At 44.2% G+C, this 24,480-nt stretch overlaps 1 protein-coding gene across 4 annotated transcripts; it reads left to right on the top strand.

Annotated features, from left to right (window-relative positions):
* The first annotated feature begins 2,555 nt into the window (after window positions 1-2,555).
* Window positions 2,556-15,491, top strand: Lins1 (lines homolog 1). Of its 4 annotated transcripts, none has more exons than XM_059273162.1 (8): window positions 2,556-2,632; window positions 7,900-8,101; window positions 8,509-9,022; window positions 9,109-9,198; window positions 9,820-9,961; window positions 10,676-11,263; window positions 12,551-12,722; window positions 14,525-15,491. In XM_059273162.1, exons 3-8 carry the CDS (start codon window positions 8,612-8,614, stop codon window positions 15,393-15,395), a joined length of 2,274 nt encoding a protein of 757 aa, XP_059129145.1. In that variant the 5' UTR covers window positions 2,556-2,632; window positions 7,900-8,101; window positions 8,509-8,611; the 3' UTR covers window positions 15,396-15,491. The 4 variants fall into 4 exon arrangements, with proteins under 4 accessions (XP_059129145.1, XP_059129161.1, XP_059129137.1 ...); XM_059273178.1 differs by having other exon boundaries at window positions 2,562-2,773; window positions 8,594-9,022; XM_059273154.1 differs by having other exon boundaries at window positions 2,562-2,773.
* The last annotated feature ends 8,989 nt before the right edge of the window (window positions 15,492-24,480 follow it).

Below are 24,480 nucleotides of genomic sequence, written 5' to 3'. Positions count from 1 at the left end.
TACTGTTCTGTTCAGTGTTTGGTGTAGAGACTTTTTTTTTTTTTTTTTTTTGGTTTTTCGAGACAGGGTTTCTCTGTGTAGCTTTGCGCCTCTCCTGGAACTCACTTGGTAGCCCAGGCTGGCCTCGAACTCACAGAGATCCGCCTGGCTCTGCCTCCCGAGTGCTGGGATTAAAGGCGTGCGCCACCACCGCCTGGCTGGTGTAGAGACTTTAAGAATCAGAATTTTAGTGTAAATTAGGCATGGTGACATAAGCTTATAACTCTAGCATTTAGGAAGTTTAGACAAGAGAACTGTAAGTTCAAGGAAATCCTGGGCTACAAAGTAAGATACCAACCCCCCCCACACACACACACAAAAAAAAAAAAACTAATATGTTTTTAATAGCATTTAGTGGATGTGAATGAAATCTACATATATGGAAAGACTATAACCTGTAGCTGGAGAATTTCTCTCCAGCTCCCACCAAGTCCCGCCAGTCCTGGAGCCCACTTATAAAATAAACACACAGACTCTTACATTATTTAAACTGCTTGGCCGTTAGCTCAGGCCTATCATTGTCTAGCTCTTACTCTTATATTTAGCCCATTTCTATTAATCTATACTTTGCCACGTGGCTCATGGCTTATGGGTACCTTACATCTTCCTTGTCCTGGAGGCGGCTCCAGGCCATCTCTCACTTCCCTTCCTGTTTCCTCAATTCTCCTCTCTGTTAGTCCCGCCTATACTTCCTGTCTGGCTATTGGCCAATCAGTGTTTATTTATACAGAGCGATATCCACAGCAATAACCCTTCATGAAATTGAGAGTAGTCTTGTTTGTTTGTTTGTTTTTGTGGTTCTGGAAGTCAATTCTGGGCAAGCATTCTACCACTAAGCTATGTCTCCAATCTTCCCTCCCCACCTGCCTTAAGTTTCCAAGACAGGACTTGAACTTTCAGTCTTACTGGCTCAGCCTCCTGCGTAGCTGGGATTGTAGGGATGTGCTGTCTTAACTGGCTAAAGTTACTGAGGTTTCTTTTAATGCTTCTTTTACTTTGAGGTCATTGTAGAATCACAAGCAGTTTGAGGAAAATACAGTAAGACACTTTGTAGCCTTTTCCTGATTTCCCCCAGCATCTTGCTCAACACAGCCCAGGATCTTGATTGACAGTCTTGCCAGGCTGTTGACATAGCCCACCAGCCTCCTTCAGATTTCCCTCTTTGTCTGGATGCATTTATTTGAATGTGTGCTTAGCTCTGTGTGATTTTGTCATATATAGGTTACTGTCCCCTATCCATTTGTTAGCACCTCACCCAGCTTCCTGTTATCCTTCATAGCCCCGCCTACTAAGGAGGTGAGGCCCTCAGCCAGCGCTGACTTGCATCTCTACTTGCTTTTCAGGAACAGAACTAACCAGCGTGCACGGCCTCTCAGGTTGCCTTCTGCCCTCAGCATTATCCCTTTGAGAGCCATCTAAGTCGGCTCACGTAGCAATAGGGTGTTCGTTGTTGATGAGAAGTATTGCATGGTGTGGCTGCGCCACTTTGTTTAACCACACACCCAGTGAAGGACATCTTGTCCAAGTTTTTGTGTGAATGGCTTTATTTTTCTGGCACGAATGCCGGCTTCACAGTTGCTGGGTCATCTGGTGACTAGATGTTGAGCTTTTTAAGAGACTGCCAGATTCATTTGCAGAGTAGCTGTTTGAGCGGGATCTAGTTTCTGCACTTCTTTGCCAGCGTTTGGTGTCTGTTATTGCAGCTATTCTGAGAGTGGTACCCTTTATAGTTATTTCTGTTGTTCTTGCATGCGTTTGTTTGTTTCCTGTTGTGGAGCTGAGTAGAGAGGACACTTAAAAATGACAGTGCTGAGCTTTTTTAGAAACACTACCTCATCTTGGATGACGTTTTTCTGTAATTACTGGCCTAAGTGCAGTTGGGAGATTCATCGCAAAGCCATAGTTTTTATCTGTTCAAGGACCGCTCTCAGTGACTCAGGTAAGATTCAGGTAAAATAGCGAAGGGTGACAACCATGCCGGCCAGGAAAGAGGCATTGGTATGTACTGCTGTCCTCCAGGGGCCTTCTCCAATGCTTCTGAAGCTTCTTGCTCAGGGATAATCCCCTTTTCTGGTCAACTTGCAACCTTGGTTTTTTTTGGGGTTTTTTTTTTTTTTTTTTTTTTTTGGTTTTTCGAGACAGGGTTTCTCTGTGTAGCTTTGCGCCTTTCCTGGAACTCACTTGGTAGCCCAGGCTGGCCTCGAACTCAGAGATCTGCCTGGCTCTGCCTCCCGAGTGCTGGGATTAAAGGCGTGCGCCGCCGCCGCCGCCGCCGCCGCCGCCGCCGCCGCCGCCGCCGCCGCCGCCGCCGCCGCTGCCCGGCCAACCTTGGTTTTTAAATATGCAGAACAAGGCTCTTTGCAACCTGCTTGGGATTCCTTGATTGTCTTTGACATCAAAACCAGCATCTGCCCAGCTCTCCTCTGCATCACAATTGACTTGTTTTTCTGTCTGTCCTCCAGAGCCCAGCACTGATGAGTCAGCGAGGGGATTCCGGGATGACTGGTGTAGACACAAGGAGCAAAGAATGGTGCCTGAAAAGCAGCAAATCCCAGCTCTACACTCATGATTAGGCAACACCTTGGGAGCCAAGGTCAGCAGCCTCCACGTGAGACCTTTCTGTGCCTTGCAACAGCTCTGTGCAGTGTCCTCCTTCAGCTACGCAGTCAGCCTGCTTCTGTGTTCGCTTTCTCTATCTAATTTGTTCCGCTAGTCTCTGCAGATTCCAAGACAGGTGAGCACCTGTGAATTTCTGCTCCCCGTTTGCAGGGAAGGTGAGGCTGCTAGGGATCTGGTCCCGCTTCTGCATATCTGGTAACATCCAATGTCAGTTTCTTTGAGTCAGCTCTCAGCTGTTAGAACCATCTGGTTGCCTTTGAAGAACTGGCATTCCAGGGCAGAGCTTGTAGCATTAGTCAGCTGTCAGTGCTGGTTTTTGAGAGTGTTTGTGGGCCTAACGCTTGATAGCTTTTCTTTTCTGTTTCTTTTCCCCCTCTACCAGGGGCTGAATCTCGAACCTCATGCATGTTGATCAAGGACTCTACCACTGAGCCATGTCCCTCAGCAATCTTTCAGCTTCTTAGTGGAATTTTTTAGAGAGCAAATATTTTAATTTTGTTGAAGTCATATCAATTTTTGATATCAATTTTTGCTTTATGGACCATGCTTTTGGAAGAGGCCAAGGTTTTTGATCCCAAGGATTTTTTATTACATCTTTTTCTAAAAGGATAAATTTTTTAACATCAGAAAAAAAAATGTACCAGTTGTCAGTGGAGATCATCTAAGAAATAATTTCTTTATGTCCATGTCCTGACTAGACATCTCCAAATATTTCTTTTCCATGATAGTGGCCTCCCTTGTAGACTCTGTGTAGGTGTTTCAAAGCATCACTGAACACATACTAGACAGCCAGCTGTGACCACATTTTAACACTCATGGCTTCTGAATGGTACATATCCTTCCAGACCAGCGTCGGTTTGCAGTGAACCAACCATGAGCAATCCCTTGAGGGCCATGTATGGCCACTTGGTCCCCTAGTCTGCTTTCTCAGATTTCCCTTCCCTTTAATCCAGCGTTTTTCTGGGGAAGAGCAGTGGGTTTTCTTTAGTAGTTTTCAACTTTTAACAGGACACCCACAGACATTTATTGTGGGGTGTACTGTGGGGTGCATTGAATCACCATGAATCATGTTTTAAGTGCAGCTAAAGTTTTGTGCCAGGCCCCAGGAGAAGCACCCCAGCCAGCACGTAACTGTTGTCAGTCAGTTTTCTTGCCTGTTCTCTGAGTGTTTGTGATGTCTTTGTTTTGCTTTGTTATTTTCTGAATAGTTATTTATTTATGTGCTGGGGGTTGAACCCAGGACCTCACCCATACGTAGGAAATGCCCCACTCCGGAGCTTCATTTCCCCACCAGGTGTGTATATTATTGTTGTATTTATTTGTGTGTGTGCATGCGTACATTATGTCAGAGAACAACCTGTGGGAGTCAGTTCTCTCCTTCCACCCGTGCAACCCAAGAACTGAATTCTACCATAAGGCTGGCTTGCCAGTAGCACCTGTGGCAAATACCAGTGATGCTTTGGATGCCTTGTGTCCACCATTGGATACTTGGTCCACAGTTCACATGGGTTTAGGAGGTGTAGCCTTGCTGCAGGAAGTCTGTCACTTTGGATGCCTTGTGTCCACCATTCAGTCAGATGCTTGGGTACTTGGTCCACAGTTCACATGGGTTTAGGAGGTGTAGCCTTGTTGAAGGAAGTCTGTCACTGGGAGCAAGTTCTGAGAGTTTAAAGACTTGCACCATTTTGAGTGTGCTCTCTGCTTCCTGCTTAGGGTTCAGCATGTGAGCCCTCAGCTTCTGCTCCAGCTGTCATGTCTGCAGCCTGCTGCCAAGCTTTCTTGCCATGAAGGGCTGTTAACCCTCTAGAACTGAAAACTCAAGTAAACATTTTCTTCTATAGGTTTCCTTCATCATGGTGTGTTATCGCAGCAATAGAAAAGTAACTTAAGACATTGCTTTCACCCTCTGAGCCATCTAACTGTCTCTGAATATGTATTTCTCAATTTAAAATGGGCAAACTTTGAGTCTGATTTCTTAGAGCCATTCCTGCCAAGGAACCTGGGGCCTACCATGACAGAAAACAGGCTGCCCCTCCCCCACATTGTTGTTCTCTGGCATTGACCTTCACTGGTGCTGAGATGATGGTGGCAGTGAAGAATGACCAAGGAGAGGTTTCATTCTCACTCAGTAAAACGAGAGGTGACAGGAATATTGTCCTAAGGATTTTTATTGCTATAAATAACATTGGAATGAAAATGCATTTGTTGCTAAAGTTAATGACAAGAGATGAGCGTATGATAATAATTAAAGCCTAAAATATTCTAAATACTAGTACTACTGAAAAAAGAAAACTGTTATGAAAAGGGATTTAGACTTTAAAGTAGAATATGAAAGTCAGTTTCTGACATGTAACTGGAAAACTATGCCAACAGCTGATTTTATTCTGGCCATTGCAGTTGGGAGAATTTCCTGTAATGGGAAACCTCTCAATGAGGATGGCCAAAGAAAGAAGGGATGATGTGACCCTGGTGTCCCAGCTATGTTTGAGACTGGGGCATGAAGATACAATTCAAGGCCAGGCCATACAACTTAGCAAGATTTCATCTCAGAAAGTGAGAAAAGGGTATGGATGGTGGAGGTCAGTCCCCTCTGGGCACACAGACTAGCACTGTCCTTTCTGGTTAGCTGTGGGTTAGCATACAGAGGGTTACAGACTTCTTAACCACTGCTACTTATGTGAGTACAGGAAAGCTTAGCATTGTCAACTGGAACAAAGCTGCAGAAGTCTAGATTGTTAAGTTGTGTGGAATGCACATCACAGCTTGAAAGTAGTGTTCAGAGGCTGGAAAGATGGCTTGGTAGTTAAGAATGCTTGCTGTTCCTGCAGTGGACCTGAGTTCAGTTCCCACTACCTACTTCTAGTCACTCATAACTACAGCTCCAGGGGATCCGATGCCCTCTTCTGGAATCTGTTGTTTTTGTACTGACGTGGTGCAAATACCCGGATGTAGACACTCACATACACATTAGTAATGATAAAAATGAATCTTAAAATAGGATTTGGAGAAGACTTAACTAAAAGTTTTGTTCATAAATTTAAAATCTATAGAAGAAGTAAGTGGTAAAAGACTGAGCTGGGTGAGGTGGCACATACCTCTAATCCTAGAACTCCTTAGGCCATGGCAGCTGTGTCTCTCTGAGTTTGAGACCAGCCTGGTCTACATAGTGAGTTCCACACCAACCAGGGCTACATAGTGAGACTCTGCTGCAGAACAATCAAACCAACTAGAAAGAAAAGCAAAACAAACAAAAGAGCAAAAAAGGTGTGCCTGTGGTGCAAGACAGATATGCAAGCAAAATAGCCATACACGTAAAATTTCATAGAAGAAGATGGCAAAGTCAAGGCCAGTGAATGGGCCACACTCTGCAAGGGAGGCACAGCACGAGTGGTCACCCTCATAACCTCTCCTCTGTTAAGTTAAGCATGTGCAGGGCAGTTGGACTTGAGTTAAGGTGGAGAAGGAGAGTCCATGGGTTTTGCTAACTAGGGTATTTTAAGAAGACAAAGTCAAAGGCTGCAGAGATGGCTCAACAGGGGCTGGAGAAATGGCTCAGTGCTGAGGAGCTGTTCATCCAGATCTGGGTTTGATTCCCAGCACCCACATGACAGTTGTCTTTGTTACTTTTCTATTGCTGTGAAGAGACAACTTAAAAATGAAAGCATTAATTTGGGAGCTCATGATTTCAAAGGGTTAGAGTCATGACTAGCATGGTGAAGAGCATGGCAGCAGGCAGGCAGGCTTGGGGCTAGAGCAGTAGCTGAAACTTTACATCAGATCCACAAGCATGGGGCAGAGAGAGAGAGAGATAACTGACAATGGCATGGACTTTTGAAACCTCAGAGGCCGTCCCCAGTGACACACCTCCTCCACCAAGTCCATGCCTCCTAGTCCTTCCCAAACAGTTCCACCAGCTGCTGGCCAAGCAGTCAGGTAAATGAGTCTTTGGGTACCATTCTCATTCAAACCACCATAGCAGGTGACATCCATTTGTTACTTCAGTTTCAGGGGATCTGGCATTCTCTTCTGACCTCTGTGAGCACCAGGCATGCACATGGTACATAGACATGCATGCAGGGAAAGCACCCATATACATAAAATTAAAGTAACATTTTATGAAAGAAGACAACGTCAGGATCCATGTAAATTGCATATGTGAACAAAGTTGTTTATTTTTTTTATTTTTTTATTAACAAATTTTTTTATTCATTTTACATACCAAAGATCCCTCTCTTCCCTCTTCCCCCCCCTCCAGCCTTCCCCTCTCAACCCACCCCCTATTCCTTCTTACAAGAAGGTAAGGCCTCGCATGGGGAGATACATTTAGTAGAGGTAGGTCCAAGTACTTCCCCCTGCCTCAAGGCTGTACGAGATATCCCATCATAGAAGTGGGCTCCAAAAGGCCTGCTCATGCACCAAACTTAGGAATTGAGGGAATCAGGCAGCTGTCATACCCATTTAAAGTAAGAGAACTATGAATTTATATGGGGGATGTGAGTGTTCAAATGTGTTTACAAAAACAAGCAAAACCCTCCTTTTCCCCAGTAGGAGAGGATTCTTTGCTTGTCCGAACATAAGGGATGTGTGTGTAGCTTAAAGCTCTCTATATTTAGGAGGAGTAAGGTGGCCCAGTAGGGTTCCAGAGCCTCCATCATTCCATTGGAAGAATGTCCAGTCCTCTTTTTTGCTCATACCATTGACAGCATACTTCCTCTGACATTGACTGGCTGCCTCTTTTCTCTGCTGTAAAAGCCATATCTGTCCCTAAATGTGTCACATTTCACATTTGTCACATATGTCACAACCCATTATGATCTCCCATCATGCCAGAGAATTCTGGAACAACTTGAATGTCTAAATTTCTATGCAGTTACAAGTACAGTCTGCTCAGTTTGGGTTGCTTTTCCTTCCCTTCTTGACTTTCTTGGGATAGCACTTTTTTTAAAAAAAAGATTTTTACTTAGTCACAGAGGTGATGACCTAAGATCCTAACATCATTGTTATGTAGTATGATATATAAATAGTCAATCAGGTTTTAATCTATAAGTCGGAGTGAAGGTTAAAGAATTTGATGGATCCCAGTGTTTTTGAACTGGGACATCTAACAATGTCTACAGACATTTCTAGTCATCAGAATCTGGTGGTTGATGCTGGGAGCATTAGGCCGGGAGGGTAGAGGTTTGGGTGGGGTGAGGTGGAGTTGAGTGGAGGGTTGCTTACCAGCTTACAGTGTTCTTGCAGCTCCCGCATACAGAGGAGTCTGGCTGCACTTCCAACAGTACCGAGTCTGAGAAACCAAGCCGCTACCTGGAATTACTGTTAGAAGAAAGCTGCTGTTTTCAGCTGGGCCTGGTGATGCCAGCCCGTGGTTCCAGAGACTCGCTTGTCTGAGGCAGGGGGATCACAAGTTCAAGGTCTCCCTGAGCTACGGAGTGAGATCAAGGTGAGCTTACCACTGTAGGCAGCTTAGAGAGACCCCATCTCAAAACAAAAAATAAAGGACAGGGCTGGGGATCAAGCTCAGAGGTAGAGCGCTTGCTTCACATGACCAAGATCTGGGGTTCAGTTCTTAGTAAGACAGACACACACACACACACACACACACACACACACACACACACACCCCGAAACAAACTAAAGCAAAACAACACTACAAAAAGTTTTATGCTCTTATATTTGCATATAAAACATACATTTCATCATTGTGATTTTAAAGTGTTACTATAATATTCATTTGAAGAGTTCAGCAACTAACATCTCTAACTTGAGACTTACTAAGTGAACACGGTGTTCTTTCACTTGTAATACAGCTTTAACACTCACAATTACAAATTACTTTTTCTATTTCAGGCTTCACTGAGGGAACATCTTAGAGAGTCATTGTATTTCTAAGCCTTCAATATTTACACCTGGGGGCTATTGACTCTCTTACCAGATACATTTTGGAATCAAAATGGAAAGTGTCCAAGAAATTTTGGACCAGTTATACAAGAAAGTACTTCTTGGAGCCATCCTTGAAGATGATGTCTATGGTTACATCCATTATCTCAACCCAGACCCCTCAGGACAAGCTGGCTATACAGCTCCCTCTTTAGCTCAGTCTGATGTCAATGGTACACTTGACGGTGTGCCAGGCCAGCATGGGCTATCCTCCAATGAGCCGACCACCCTTCCTGAAGCACGGGAGTGCGCAAAGCGACACTTTCAGATGAGCACGGCCCGGGAGGTGAAGCTCCTTCAGTTAACAGTGATCGACGTGATACTGAGCCGAGTGCTGTCTGCTGAAACGGAGACCCACGCAAAGGAGAAGTACAGAGAGCTGATTAAAGCCCTTTTGCAGTCAGCTGAGATTGATTCCAAATTGGTAAACCACTTTTTAAATGATTTAGATACTAAGTGAAGGTTTTTCAGGCTTCAGCAGTGTGATGAACTGTGTCTGTTTTGCTATAGATCTGGACGCTCCAGAATTCCGACAAGTTGTTGTCTCACATGGCTGCGAAGTGCCTCTCATCGCTCCTCTATTTCCAACTGAGAGAGAAGGTCTGATAAATCGGATTTCTTTGTTCATAGTTATTGCTTGCAGTTTTAAAGTTGCTCATTGGCGTTGACTTGAGTCCTTCAAATAGTTGAATTAAGATATTTGCACCCACAATAATGCACAAATTGAAAAGCATAATAATAAAATAAGATCCTGTCTCAAAACATCAAGAGGGAAGTGATTGAACAGACACCTGGCTTCAGCCTCTGGTGCCTGGTGTGCTCGCACACACATGTATTATACAGGGCCTTGCAAACACACACAGATCCACCATCTATTGACTGTGTGCTCCAATCGCTTGTTTTGAAAATAACACTTTGAATACAAAAGTTGTTTAAGGTAGAATATTTGGAAAGTAAAATAGAGTAAAGACTTACACATTACTATACCATTTATAAATAACATGAATGTTTTCATGGTTCTTTTTGATCCTTCACGTCTATGGTGTGTTGACTTTCCTGCCTTAAAAAATATTAGAATATTTTTGTTCCTTGTTTTGTCAAATATTACCGTACTTTTTTCATGTAAACAAGTAAACAACACTTTATAGTATTGTGTTGTATAACAAGTAAATTTTAATTATAAACAAAATAATTACTACCCTTTTGTTTTTTTACTTATAGATGACGTTAAGCAATCCCTGGATCACTTTTTGCCAAAAGCATCTCTCTGAATCCTCTGGGAGCGGTGAAGCAGCACATTGCCTCTGGATTCTTACAGCTGTCATAAAAGAAATCTTTAGAGATTCACATTCACGGCAAGCAGGTAGCGATGACACTGTCCATAAGTGACCATCACTCTCTCGGGAGCATTGTGTTTATAATGAAGAATAGCATGTATGTTATTCCTCATCTCTCCTAAAGTATGGAAAAATGCAAGAAATCTCTGTTCTGAACCTTGGTGTGTGTGGTGTCCATATTCAGTGTGTGGACATGCACATGTGGATATGTGTGTGCCCGTGGATGCTTGTAGAGGTCAGAAGTCAGTGCTGGGCATCTTTCTCAACTACTTCCCACCTTGTTTGTTGAGATAAGCTCCCTCACTGAACCTAGAGCTCACCAACTGGGCTAGGCTGGCTGGCCAGTGAGCTCCAGCTCCACCTCCGCAGATGGGGTTCCAGATGTGTGCCACTCTGTCTGGCTTCCACATGGGTGCTAGGGTCCTAATCCAGGCCCTCAGGCATATGCAGCAAGCACTTTACCGAATGAACCACTCTCCAGCACTGAAGATTACCTTTTTAGAAAGAAATTAAAACTTAATCGTTAAATATCTCTTGTATAGTATGATACTGCCCATATTTATAAAGCAAAAGTTAACTTTTAATAATTAGCTGTTAATCTGTATACCCTCATTTGGTCTTATTAGAAGTAACTGTTCTTAAACCTAGTTTTTTAATCTTACAAATTGAATTGTAAAATTTTGTTATAAGAAAGCTTTTGTTTTTCCTTTTGCTTATAACTACTGTTTTTATAATTACAGAAATTCTAAAGCAACTCTTGGCACCTTTTGACATTACTTTTGAAGTGTTCTACAATTCCTTATTTTCTCAGCATTTTGGAAACTTCCAGAATCCCTCTAACATAGTCAACAGCCTGGTGTGCTTCCTGGAGCTGCTTGAACTTCTCATAGCCTCCAGAATCCACCTGAAATTGCACTTTCGGAGTCAAAGGATGCTGTTTTTGAAACCCCATGCTCTAGATAGTCTTGCCTGGCCTGTTCCAGCTTTTGTTAAAAGGAAATTGGTTATAGTCATCAAAAAGTGCCTTCTTGGTAAAATGGGGGAAGACCTCTGCCGTGGTTCTGTGCCTGCCCTGATGTCACCAGACCACCTTCTGGACAGTGACGTGTTGGCCTTAGCCGATGCCCTTCTGCACGCCGTGCATCTGGGGTTGTGGAAGGAACTGTCTGTGCCTGGAAAGCCGTCCTGCTTTGGAGGGGATGAAGTTCAACCTGGATGCCGACCCAGGTCTGGCCCTGATCATGTGACCCTGAGAGCAGCAAGCTTAATTACAGTGAAATCCTTAGAAATCAAGTTCCAGAATTGTACCTCAGCAACCGAAATGAAAGGTAATTCTCCAGACTCATCTTTTTATTCCAAGTACTATGCAATTAATTGTTCACTTAAGAAAAGTGACTCACGCCGGGCGGTGGTGGCGCACGCCTTTAATCCCAGCACTCGGGAGGCAGAGGCAGGCAGATTTCTGTGAGTTCGAGGCCAGCCTGGGCTACCAAGTGAGTTCCAGGAAAGGCGCAAAGCTACACAGAGAAACCCTGTCTCAAAAAGCCAAAAAAAAAAAAAGAAAAGAAAAGTGACTCATGATTATTGAATATTAAGGCTAGTGTCATTTTATTAATTTAGTTACATTTTCTTGATTCAGTTTAGTAAATACTTTTTCAAAGGGAGGGGGGATGTGGGGGACTGGAATTTTAAGAAGCTTGTCAGCTTTTTGTGTACAATTAATATGCCTAGGATAATGAATTCAAAAATAATTGCTTTTGAGTCACTACCAAGCAAATGGAAGTCACTTCATACTTAATTATATTATTCACAAAAGCACTGTGACTATGTATGTTCGTTACTGATAATTAGAAGTTTTGTTGAAACTACTTACTACAGGAAGTTCTATTGATAAAGGAATTGTCGCACATAACTTGAAGGTGAGGTGTCCAGGTTCAGAGTGCCTGAGAGAGCGGTTGTGTGGGTGTTAGAGAGGATATGTCTTCCATTTCACTAGAAGAGGGCCAACAGTGCCTGTCTCCAGCAGGTAGCTTGTGGTTCCAAGGAGAGTGTGACTCCTCAGTGAATGACCTCTCAGGCTGACCTAGGTGTCATTTTTAGGATAGTCTCATTACCGCAATTACGGTTTATAACACTAGATGGCATCTGTTACATAATGCAGAAGTTTGAGTTGCAGTTAAACTCCCAGATCTTGTCTGGGTTTTTGCAGTACTTTCTTTTAGTTCTTTAATAAGCCAAAGGAAGATTTTTCTGATGTTTTGATGCCATTTTCTTTATGGCTTAGCAGTCTCTAGTTAACAGAAAGCTGTGGTTGCCAATGAGGAGACTGTTGCCCACTCAATTAACATGCTTTCATAATGAAATCATATGTTTATTTCTTAGACAAACTGTAACTAGTTTTTTGGAAGTTGGACACCTGACTATACATTTTAAGTGAAAGCTCCTCCGTGAGTCACATTGCTATTCTCAGTTCTTCCTTTGTGAAACAGCTAACCCCTGCTCTAGGACCCCAAAGTGTGGATTACGAAAATGCACTTACGAATTTGCATACAGACAAGATATTATTTGTGTTTTCATAAACATTACCTGCACTTTGAAATTTCTGTGGTTTGAAGTTGACTTGCAGAAGTTCATGACCGAGTTACTGACCTTCTTAAAGCCTCACCTTCAGCCCTCTCTACAATTACACAACCCATGTGAATGGCTGTCCAGGGTCTTTATAGAGCAGGACGATGATATGCTGGAGGCTGCCAAAGCATCCCTGAGCATCTACCTGCAGCTGACAAGGTTTGTGTATTTCAAGTAACTTGGATTGCCTACAAGCCAGAGAATCAGGAGACACACATGTCAGAAAAGGTGTTTCTGCCTCGTGCATTATTTCTTTTCTACCTGGGCAGAAATACCTTGTGGTTTCCTCCCATTTTAACTCTGCCTTACATGACAATGGATGCTCTTTGTGTTATCCTGAGAAGCTGGCTGGCTGAGCAGACCAGGGATAGTGAAGCAAGAGGGGGCCCAGGGGTCAAGGTAAGCCAGTGCCTTCTCTGAACTGCAGCTGATGGTTAAGAACCGTTTTTCTTAAAACCTCCAAGTCTTACTTGTTTGACTCCAGCTTCTAGATGGTGACCTTCACCTTTCCAGAGAGAATGCAAGTGGAAACAAGCAGCGGGCCTTTCCGAGCTTACCCTTGCAGACGCTCCCTCAGGCTGCTCTCCCTGGAGGCACACGGCTGGGACACTTGGGCCCACTTCCGCTTCTGCTTTGTACGTGTAGCAGCATCTGTGATTGCTTCTGAGGCTGACAACCGATGACCCTTTCATTATTCTGCTCTGCTTCATTAAAACCCTCAAGTACTTGCTCCCTTTCCCTCTCCCTTGGCCTGGGAGGAGAAGGGCTTTCTCACTAATGATTGGCATTGAGCTCTGTGCCTGTTACGTTAGGGCCCAACTGGCAATGGCTGCTTCCCATCTATGAATGTTTGGGGCCAGTTTTCAAAAGGCTCTACTCAAGAAACAGAATTCCTGCATGTGATTTGAGTTAGGCTCAAAAATAGTGAAGTACAGATTTAGACCAAAAAGTCCAGAGTGTGTGTTGATTCACTCGGCACTGCCTTCTTACATCTCTGCTTCGTGTGAGTCTCGCTGCCTTCGCTTAGGTTGGCTGTGTCCAGAGAGGTAGGTTTTTGTGCCATAGATACCTAAAAAAAATGTCATCCTTTTCAGGTTTTCTTGTTTGTAAGTGACAGAAACCATAAACTAGTTTAAGCAAAAATAGAATTTTTTGAGGCCTGGTTGAGAATTTTTGTCTTTTGTTTTGTTTTTCAAGAAAAGGTTTCTCTATGTAGCCTTGACTGTCCTGGAACTCGCTCTGTAGACCAGGCTGGCCTCAAACTCAAAAGATCTGCCTGTCTTTGTCTCCCCAGTACTGAGATTAAAGATGTGCAGCACCACCACCCAGCCAGTTGAGAGTTTTAAGGGTATCAAATTGGCATCAGATATAGCTGTGTGTGGAGTGTGTGTGTGTGTGTGTGTGTGTGTGTGTGTATCTGTGTGTGTCTGTGTATTTATCTTTGTCTCTCTGTGTTTATGTGTTCATGTGTGACTATATGGTATGTGTCTTTCTCTGTGTGTCTTTCTGTGTGTCTGTGTGTTATCAAATCACGCCAGCCATTATTTCCTGTTTATGATCTCACAGGCTGATTCATTCTCAGGCCTGACCACCAGAAGCTTCTTCCTTCCTTTTTATCAATCTTACGGTCGTAATTTTTCCTAGCCATAGAGATATCTCAGGGAAGATAGGATTAATTCGCTTGGATCATGAGGCCATGTTCTCATTGGTCAATTGGGGTCACATCTATCCCTGATGTGGTGGTCTTGAGCTCCACTGTAAACATGGAATAAGTTGCCCTCAAGCAGATGAGCTTCTGATGTTGAGTAAAGGACAGAGACTTTTGTGCAGACAAAAACTGAAACTAGTTGGTGGTGAGCAGGTTCGATTTTGATTTCCTTTTAAAGTTATATGGTAAGTGATTGCTAGAACATATCTGTAAAGCCCTGTCATTCTGAGCTCTCCCTTTTCTGTGTTTTCAGAGGAGGGGACGATGCTTCTGGAAGCCTGACCCAAGAAAGTGAAGCATGGATCCACTACACACATAGAAACGGCTGTAATCCTCACTGTATTTTCTTATTTTTATTAAAGAACATAGTGTTCGATTCTACAGTTCTTCTTGACTTCTTGATTTCCTCTGAAACCTGTTTCCTTGAATATTTTGTTAAATATTTAAAATTACTGCAGAAAGACTGGGGTCACTTCTTGTACATCTGCAAGTTTTTTGATGCAGCTGAATCACAACGTGGAGTAAATACTCGAGGTCCTGTCTCCTCTCTTGTCCAAGACAGAAGCACCAGCCACATAGTACCTGATGCTCTGGCTTCTCCTGTTGGCCGCAGAAATGCTTGCCCATGGGTCCCCTGGGCTTCTGATGCCTCCTCTGAATCCCACAGCCAGGTTGTGATGCCCAAGGAAACCCACACTGTGCCAGCTCATGGCCCACCTTCCCAGACACCACTGAGGCTGGTAGATTATGGTAGCTCAGAAGATTCTGATGAAGAAGCCACAAATCAGCATTTAGCAAACAGCAAACAGACACCTTTATGTCAAGAAATGAGCAGGGAAATTCAACGCCTGCCTAGGACATGTAAGGATCAAAACAAACTTAGCCGGGAGCCTCAGCTGGGGCCTCTGCTTCCCCAAGAGTCCGGCCCCCCCTTCAGTGCTGCAGGGGCCATTGCTCCCAGTGGGACTGTCTGGGAAGTGGGAGTGTTGTTCAGAACAGTGAAATGCCTTAAGGAACTCCAGGGCGCTATCTACCGTTTGCAGGAGAAAAGTCTCTTTCCGTATAACCCAGCCGCTCTTCTCAAGTTGTTGAAAGGGGTGGAGGCGAAGTGTGATGAAGTGTGAGCATCGGTGACACCTCAGCATCTGTCCTCAGGGTTGGTGTTCTCTGATATAAATTGCATGTCTGAGATAAATAAAGACAAACCAAAGCTGCAAAAATGGTTTTCTGAGTCTTTGCTTTCTGGAGCAGCCTGAGAAAGGTTCATTCTCTGACAGGTCACCTGGTGCAGCTGGGCCACAGCTGGAGTTCATGCTGGTTCAGACTGCACAGAAGTGGCCATGCCAGGTGACTGCATATGTTTCATAGCCTGGAACAAGTGAGATGTCTCCTCTCAGCTCTGGAGGCCAGAAGCCCAAACCAAGATATCAGGGAGGCTGGATGTCTCCCCTGCTGCTCCTGTTGGTTACTACAGTACTGAATGTCCCTTGCCTTGTAACTGTGTCACCCCAGCTACTGCTTCACGTGGCATTGTCCATTGTTCCTGTGTGCATGTCTGTCCACTTTGTCCGAACCCTGTGTGACCTCATCTTCACACCTGCAAAGACCTTATCTTCCAAGTAAGACCACAGTCACTGGTTGCAGATGGACGTGAATTTGAGGGAGACACTAGCCCAGTTCAGTTTTATTTCTTTGGAATATTTACATCTAGTTACGTGTAAGAGAAAAACTTTGTGAATGGGGGTCTCTGTGTGTATCCCAAGCTGGCCTTGAACTTGCTGTGTAGCCCAGGGTGGCCCTGAGCTTTCTATACTTCTGCCTTGACCTCCCCAGTGCTGGCATTAGAGTTGGGTGCTCTCTTGCCCACATCAGAAACACCTGATGAGAGATAGCCTGCTCCATCTACTTTGTCTGCTCTGTAAACATGATTCTTAAAAAAAGAAAAAAAAATAGTGGACAAGATTGTAGATGCCTATAATCTCAGCACTCAGAGGATGGAGGCAGCAGATGAATTCAAGGCCATGCTGAGCTGAGGGTTAGGCCATGCCTCAAAAATAAAATTAATTGACATATTTGTACTTATCTGTGGGCTTTAGTAATAGTTTGTTATGTGTATCTAATATTCAATGGTCAGATTGTGGCAATTAGTATGTCTAGCTCCTCAAAATATTACCAGTTTCTCTTGGGTGTTTACTCAGTAAATGGGGTTGCTGGAGTATGGCCCTTCTCAGTTTGGGGGACCTTCACATTGTTTATGTCCCGTGACTTTACCCCTGCACATCCTACCCAGGATCCCATCTCCATTTCTTCATCCTGTGCACTGTTTGTTACTTTGGTTATTTTTGCCTTTTGTTTTGAATGTAGCTTTCTAGTTGGAGTAGCATTATCTCATTGTAGTTTTAATGTGCAGTGCCCTGATTCTTGACATCGAACACTTCTCCTTGTTGGTGGTTTGCCTGGCCAAGGAGTCAGTTTCCAGTTTAGGAAGAAACCCTATCTCAAGGCAGAAAAGCACAGAGGGCTAGAGGACAATGCCAAATACCCTGCTCTGGCCTCCACATGGAGGTGCATGGGTGCACACACCTATATACTCGTGCACCACACAGACACACACACACACACACACACACACACACACACACACACACACACACACGATGCAAATATTGGATTACCTGTAGTAATCAAAACAATTGGATGCTTATTCAGGTAGAAATGCTCATTTTAAAAACCAGTAAGATCGTACTCAAGTAGAAGTGCAGATGTCCAAAAGTTCAGTGAGCCATGGCTAGCAAGGATGCGTGCTGGCAGCGTCTACCACCATGCCACTTGCCTTTTTAAGAATTTCAATTATTTGTTTTAGTTCGAGGCCTTGCAATTGCTAGGTAAGCATTGTATGGCTGGGTTTTATCTCTATCCCTGCTCCCTTTTATCTCTGCTATTTGTTCTCAAACTTCTGTGCGCAACCCTCTTGTCTCAGTGTCCGCAGGAGCTAGGGCTACAGCCAAGTCCCACTAAGCATAGCTCTTTCATAATTAGTAAAGCATATCAAAGAATCTGTACCCAAGATTATACATTGTAAAAAAAAAAAAAAAAAAACCAAGGCTAGCCCGGAATACTCCACACCTGTGAAAAGGTTGCATTGCATCCGTGTTGTAAATATGAAACTTCTCCAGCAAAAACATAAGAGAATATGCTAGGCCTCCATTTGTTTTGTTTAAGAAAAAATATGCAGGAGCAACACACATTCACATCTTCATGTATTTATATATGTGATTATCTTTTGGTATTCAAAGGCATGACTTCTAGGACCCTGTGCTGCACCCCCCCACCCCCCACCCCCGCCGCGGACCACGAAGCCAAAATCCATGGATATTCCCTTATTATAAAGCAGCATGCTACTTTCATATAACCTACACACATCCACCTGGAGCCTTTACACCTCACACAATATAAGTACTTGTTGCACTGAAATGTTTGACTTTCATAACATATATTGGGCTGGAAGATGGCTCAGTGGGTAAATGTATTTACTGTCAGGGAGTATATGAGCTCACTGAGAAGTTTGCCACCTCTCCGTCCCCAAGCCCAAGCATGTTTGTCTCTTGTCTGAAGATGGCCTGGTCCCTCTAACTTTGTCAGGGAGGGCAAAATAGCCCAAGAGTGAAAACAGAAAGTGAACCATTTCCATCAGAGGTAACTGTGATTTGTCCCATGGTATAAAGCTGCCTGCAGTGGGAAAGCGGTCTGAAGCTGGGCCATGGAGTGAAGGCCCAGTGGGGATCACCAGCCGACTGCTCCAGCTTCTCCAGCCCCTGCTGGCTGTTTTGAGTCCCGGATTTGCTGAGATTATCTGTGTCGTTATTTGTTCCTTCGATTGGAAGCTGCACCGAAGGAGACATTCTGCCTGGACTCTCACTCAGGAGCTCCAACTCATGCTCAGCTTCCCCAGACAATTTCTCCCGGATGTTGATAAGCCCTGATTTGATGGCATTACCTTTTGTTTGCACACTCAGTTGGGCAATTCCAGTGGTTTCTGCAGGATGTTTTGAGCGTCTGATTGATGTTTTGCTGTCTATCTGCTACTCACTATTTATTCTTTTGCTTGCTGTATATTTAACACAGTTGTTCAGACCAAAAGCATGGCTATTGTAGGTCATTTTCGGGACCCTGCAGAACAAAAAGGCATTTTGTTTCTGCGGCCTTTTGCCCGCCCCTGGGAAGGTATTCAACTGCCAAGTAGCCACATTGCCGCTATTTTTAGTAACAGTTGCTTCGGTGCCTCATAATTGTCTAGTACACCTAGCATGCTAGGTTGATTAGTTTGGTTTACACTGGTCACACAGCAATGCATAGAGTTCAGGCAGGCTGTGTGAGGCCTTGTGAGTCCCAGGCTCATTAACAGCCTCCCTATCCACAGTTACCCACTCCGCTGCTTGCCCTTACATGTTGTTTTTGTTTTGTTTTGTTGGCAAGGGCCTTTTAGGGAAGCGGTCTGGGCAGCTGTGCTGATTGCTCTGGACCATTAGTTCTGGCTGGCCCTGTGTTCTCTGCACTTGACGCTTCCCTAGGGTAGCACTTGTCACTTTACACTCTTTCCATCTGTCAAGTCCTTTTTACATTGCCCCCAGTGTCCCCCAACTGTCACGTCATAGACACCACAAACGAGAGGAGATTCCTCTCCAGGAGCTGGGGAATGTCCTGGGGAAGACAGATGTGTAGAGAATCAGAACTTGGAGCTTGTATGCACTCCCTAGATGCCAGCTCCTAGGCAAAGTGCTCTTCACCTCCCAGAGGTGATGATGGGTACTGTTTTGCAAGATCACCAGCTGGAAAAGTGATTGACGAAGTTGAGTGGAGGCATCCAGGTAGTCTGGTCCCAACATCCTCTCATACCTCTCTGTGATTAGTTTCCTGTCCTTGAGACACAGGGTCATGGGTGTGGGGAAATGGAAATTGTTGTAGCTGTGAGTATGGGTGGTGGTGGTGGTGGTGTGATAAGGTCTAAAACATTGTATTCAGGTCAGATGACCCAGGGTGCTGAGCTGAGGGATTTGAGTAGTCTCTGTAGGTAGTGGAGAGCTGACCAGGCTTTTGACTGAACACAAGTAAATTCTGTGACAGTCATTCTGTGACTAAGACACTGTTTTAACCAATGCTAGCAGAGTGGAGGTTTGTGTTCCAGAGGGAGTTGCTTCGAACTGGAGGACATTGAGTTTGGCTGACGTAGGAACACTTGCACTCAAAGACTTACTTAGTGTTGAGAACCATTCCCTCCACCCAGCTTTTGTCTCCACATCCACTCCCAGGACACCTGTAACTCCAAGTAGGAAACCAGAAGAGACTTTTCTGGAAGAATCTAAGGCAGGAAGAATATCTGAAAAGATTGACAGTGGAGACACTCACCAAAGAAATGCCTCCACCACAGTGGGAAACCTCTCCCCGCATACAGAGATTCCAATGGGCAGGCAAAAACCCCACCCACAGGCATGGACAGCCCAATCATCAGGCCTCTGGGAAGAGTGACAGGGCAAGTGGAAGCCAAAGCTAACACAACATATTAAATGAGGAGGGAGTTGATGCAATAGCATCCGAGATAAGAGTGTAAGCACCACGACACTAAAATATAATAAGCAGAAAATAAATGCTTTTAAAACAATAAAAGGAACTAAAAAATTCAGGAGAAATCTATAGGATCTTAATTTGAAATCTTAAAAGCTTAGCAGAGAGGCAAAGAATTGGAAAACAGGGCAGAGACACGGTTACCATTTGAAGACTGGTTCGTGAGGTTCAGTAGTTGAATTAAATGGAGTCCGAAGTTGAAAAGGTGAGAAAGGAAAAGGGATAGGGTAAAAGTCCGCTATATAGATGTACAAAATGCCCTCATGAAACCAGTATAATGTGCAATGAGTCTATTCCAGCAAAAAAGCACTAAATGAGACCTCTGGACACAGAAGAAAGGGGACTAAAAAGAACTGGGAAGGAAAAGTGCTAAAGAATTCAGGAAAAGTGTGTTAGGGCTGGGAGATGAAGTCTAAACAATGGGCAAGTGTAACTGAACGGAGAATCCACCTGCAACAAGTCCATACATGGCACTGCTGTTCCGCTGCTGCTGCTGCTGCTGCTGCTGCTGCTGATGATGATGATAGTGCTGGTGGTGATGGTGATGGGGGTGGTGATGATGGTGGTGGTGATGGTGATGGTGCTGGTGCTGGTGCTGGTGCTGGTGGTAGTGGTGATGATGGTGGTGTGCTGGTAGTGGTGATGGTGCTGATGATGGTGGTGATGATGGTAATGGTGGTGGTGCTGGTGCTGGTGGTAGTGGTGGTAATGGTAGAGATGGTGGTGATGATGATGGTGGTGGTGATGGTGGTGATGGTGAGGATGATGGGGGTGGTGGTGGTGGTGATGATGGTGGTGCTGATGATGGTGGTGATGATGGTAATGGTGGTGATGATGATTTAGTGGTGGTGGAGGTGGTGGTGATGGTGATGATGGTGGTGGTGATGGGGGGCGATGATGATGGTGGTGGTGGTGACAATTAATTAAATGAAGAATAAGTCCTGTGAGGAAAACAATGAGCTGCACTTTCACCTAGTGACTTTCAGCATTTTAGTCAGCACAAGATGATGGCCTGCAGACAGAAAACCTCTGCTGAAAATCAGAAGGGCACCATTAGAACAAGCTATGGGAGATGTTGACATGCAGATATGACGTTTGTAGAAGATACGCTTGCCCTGAGGACACTCAGAGACAACAGAGAAAGAGGGGTGTGGAGGGTCTGAGTAGCAGGGAAGTGAAGGAGAAACAAGAGCTTGGGCAGGGCTTCGGGAAGGAAACTACACATGGAGTTCAGGGGCAGGGATGAAGAGTCTAAGAAGAGTCCGGCTGCTAGATATCAGGATCACTAAGAAGCTCCTGGGATGGTGGAGAGATGGCTCAGTCAGGCGTTTGCCGTGCAAGCATGTGAGCCTGAGTCCAATTCCCAGCACTCACCTGAAAAGCTAGGCATAATGGTTCAAGCCTGTAACCCTAGCGGTTGGGAGACAGATAGGAGGGTCCTGGAGGTTCACTGTCTGGCCAGCCTAGCTGAATCGGGGAGCTCCAGGATCAGGGAGAGATCTTGTCACAAACAATATGGTGGAAAGCTGGCAAGAATGATGTCTGAGGCTGACCTCTGTCCTCCACAGTCACAGGGGCATTCAAGGACACATACACGCAATACACAAACATTCTTGGTTTAATGTTTACTAGGAGGAAGGGCTCACAAGATCCCTTCCCCAGGGATCTATAGCCAGTTATTGGCTTATGCAGGGGGAGACATATTTTTTTTTGTAGTGTAGCCACTAATAAGTTGTTCATGCACTTAAGTAAACCTAGTTAAATTCATTGGTCACATACATACACAAAAAAAGACACAAAAATCTTTAAAGGAGCCGGGCGGTGGTGGCGCACGCCTTTAATCCCAGCACTCGGGAGGCAGAGCCAGGCGGATCTCTGTAAGTTCGAGGCCAGCCTGGGCTACCAAGTGAGTTCCAGGAAAGGCGCAAAACTACACAGAGAAACCCTGTCTCGAAAAACCAAAAAAAAAAAAAAAAAAAAAACATAAAAAAAAAAAAAAAGAAAATCTTTAAAGGAGAACTAAATGGAAGATGTATGGGTGTAGGGGTGGAAAACAGGATTAAAAATTAGTTCAAAATTATTTAAAGTTATTGGTACATTTGAGGAAGGCAATTTAGTGAAACCCAAGTATACAGGGCAGTCTACACAGGATAGTGTTTTTCAACTTATTTGTGTTTTCTGTGCCATCTGAACATTGGAATCTTGAATAGCAACCTTAGAATAACAGGCTAGGAACATGCCATCCAAATCTGAAACAGTTTAACTCTGTCATTGAAAGGGAAATTCTAGTCCGCTGACATCACCTTGGCCACTGACTCTACCTTGCCGTCCTTCTTCCCACCTCTTCCTCTGATGTGTGGGGCCCATACCCCACGTTGTGTGACACAACCCGCTGGGGCTCCATTCAGCAGGCCTGGGAGACACAGGTATTTTGAAATGTGACCTACATATTGAGTTATGACTGGCCTCATTCATGACAGCATGTGAAGTCACTTTATTGAAATGGCCATTTGCAAATTGAACGGGGGGGGGGGATTTCTTTCTTGATTATTGTCATAGATCAAAATAGAAAACTAATTATTTGTTTGTTTGTTTGTTTGTTTTTGGTTTTTCAAGACAGAATTTCTCTCTATAACAGCCCTGGCTGTCTTAGAACTTGCTTTGTAGATCAGGCTGACCATAAACTCACAGAGATCCTCCTGCCTCTGCCTCCCAAGTGCTGGGATTAAAGGCATACACCACCATGCCCCACACCAGCTTTTTTTTTTAATTTTTATAAATTTAGTCTTTCTCCTAAGTGCTGATATTAAAAGCATGCACTGCCACACCCAGTAAAATATGTATGTATTTATTTATATATTTATTTCTTCTCTCTTAGATTACATCCCAACCACAGCCCCCCCTTCTCTCCTCTCATCCCAGTTCCTCCTCCTGAACCCCCTTCTCCCAATCTACTCCTCCTCCATTTCCCTTCAGAAAAGGGCAGACCTCCCAGGGATATCAATCAAACATGGCATATCATGTTGCAATAAGACTAGGCACAAACCCTCATATTAACGCTGGACAAGGCAACCCAGAAGGAGGAAAATGATCCCAAAAGCCAGCAAAAGAGTCAGAGACAGCCTCCCCACCACCACTGTTAGGTGTCCCACAAGAACAGCAAGCTACACAACCATAACATATATTCGGAGGACCTAGGTCAGGCCCATACAGACTCTCTGGTTGTAGGTTTAGTCTCTGTGAGCCCTTATGAGCCCTAGTTAGTGGATTCTGTGGGTTTTCTTATGATGTCCTTTACCTCTCTGGCTCCCACAGTCCTTCCTTCCCCTCTTCCACTGGGAAAAATAATACCTTTCTTGACTCTATTGTCAGATCAGAATAGCAAACTAATTTTAAAGGTTCTGATTATTCTCAGGATGACGGAGCTGAACTCAGACCAAGGCCTTTATGACTAAAGCCAAGTATCCCCCATCTCACTGGCAAGCTCCCATGGGTGCATTTACTGTTTAAGTACAATAAAAGCCAACAATGGACCCTGTTGAAATTTGCAGTTGGTGTTGGGCTTTATGAAGTTATTGGACTTAACTGTTGCCCACTTTCCATATGGGATGAAATGGATGTCTACGAAGACCCTGGATTGCCTGTGTTTCTCCTTTGCAGGAATTTGGCTATATTTTTAAACTTTAGGTCTCTAAAGTTTAAACAGAAGCATTGAAAACAGTGTGTACTCTGTGCTCAACTTCATGAGAAGGTCAGGTGGTGGGGTGGGTTTTTTTTAATATTTATTTTTATTGGTGTGTGTGTGTGTGTGTGTGTGTGTGTGTGTGTGTATCATGTAAGTGCCGTGTCCACAAAGGCCAGAAGAGGGCATCAGACGCCTGGAGCTGAGTTCCTGGAGCTTGTGAGCCGCCCAACATGGGTACTGGCAACTGAACTCAGGTCCTCCGTAAGAGCAGTACATGCTCTCAGTTCCTGAGCCATCTCTCCATTCCAAAGCTCAGTGTTTAAGCGAAGAGCTGCTTAATTGCTGAAGGCAGTAGGGTTCCAAGCATGAGGTGCATGAAAAACACTGTAAGGTAAGAACGCTGATGGGCTTATCTGTGACTTATTTTTTGGTTTTGGTTGGTTTAGTGATTTTATTGAGACAGCATCTTGCCTTACTGTGTAGCCTAGGCTGGCCTGGAGCTCATAGTCCTCACATCTGTGACTCCTACATGCTAGGATTACAGGGATGTAGCACCAAGCCTAACAAAGATCTGCCTGTCTGTCTATCTGTATTTATGTATGTATGCATGTATGTATGTATGCATGTATCTGCACTGTTGGAATGGCTACATGTTTAAATGTTTTATTCTGTCTTGAAGCCCAGCCCATTTGGGATTGCTAGTGACGGTTTTAAAAAGTTATCCAATAAATTACAAGAAAGGACAGGTTTCTCTGTCTCCTACTCTCTGGATATTTTTGTTAGTTTAATTCCTTCTATGAACCACAAACAAATGCTTGTATAGAACATTTCTTCTTCATTTTTCCTCATTTTGCTGCTTTTCCGCATAATAAAACTAAAGGTTTCCTAGTGAGTTGTTGGTG

Source organism: Peromyscus eremicus, chromosome 1, assembly GCF_949786415.1.
Source record: "Peromyscus eremicus chromosome 1, PerEre_H2_v1, whole genome shotgun sequence".
In the NCBI taxonomy this organism is placed as follows: domain Eukaryota; kingdom Metazoa; phylum Chordata; class Mammalia; order Rodentia; family Cricetidae; genus Peromyscus; species Peromyscus eremicus.
The sequence above is the reverse complement of the archived record's forward strand: the minus strand, read 5'-3'. Positions and strand labels throughout refer to the sequence as shown.

Excerpts from the sequence above, each read along its gene's own strand:
- Lins1 (XM_059273162.1), top strand. The coding sequence starts at position 8,612 with ATGGAAAGTGTCCAAGAAATTTTGGACCAGTTATACAAGAAAGTACTT. Across the intron at positions 9,023-9,108 it reads CTGAGATTGATTCCAAATTG|ATCTGGACGCTCCAGAATTC; the intron begins GTAAACCACTTT and ends GTTTTGCTATAG. Across the intron at positions 9,199-9,819 it reads ATTTCCAACTGAGAGAGAAG|ATGACGTTAAGCAATCCCTG; the intron begins GTCTGATAAATC and ends TTTTACTTATAG.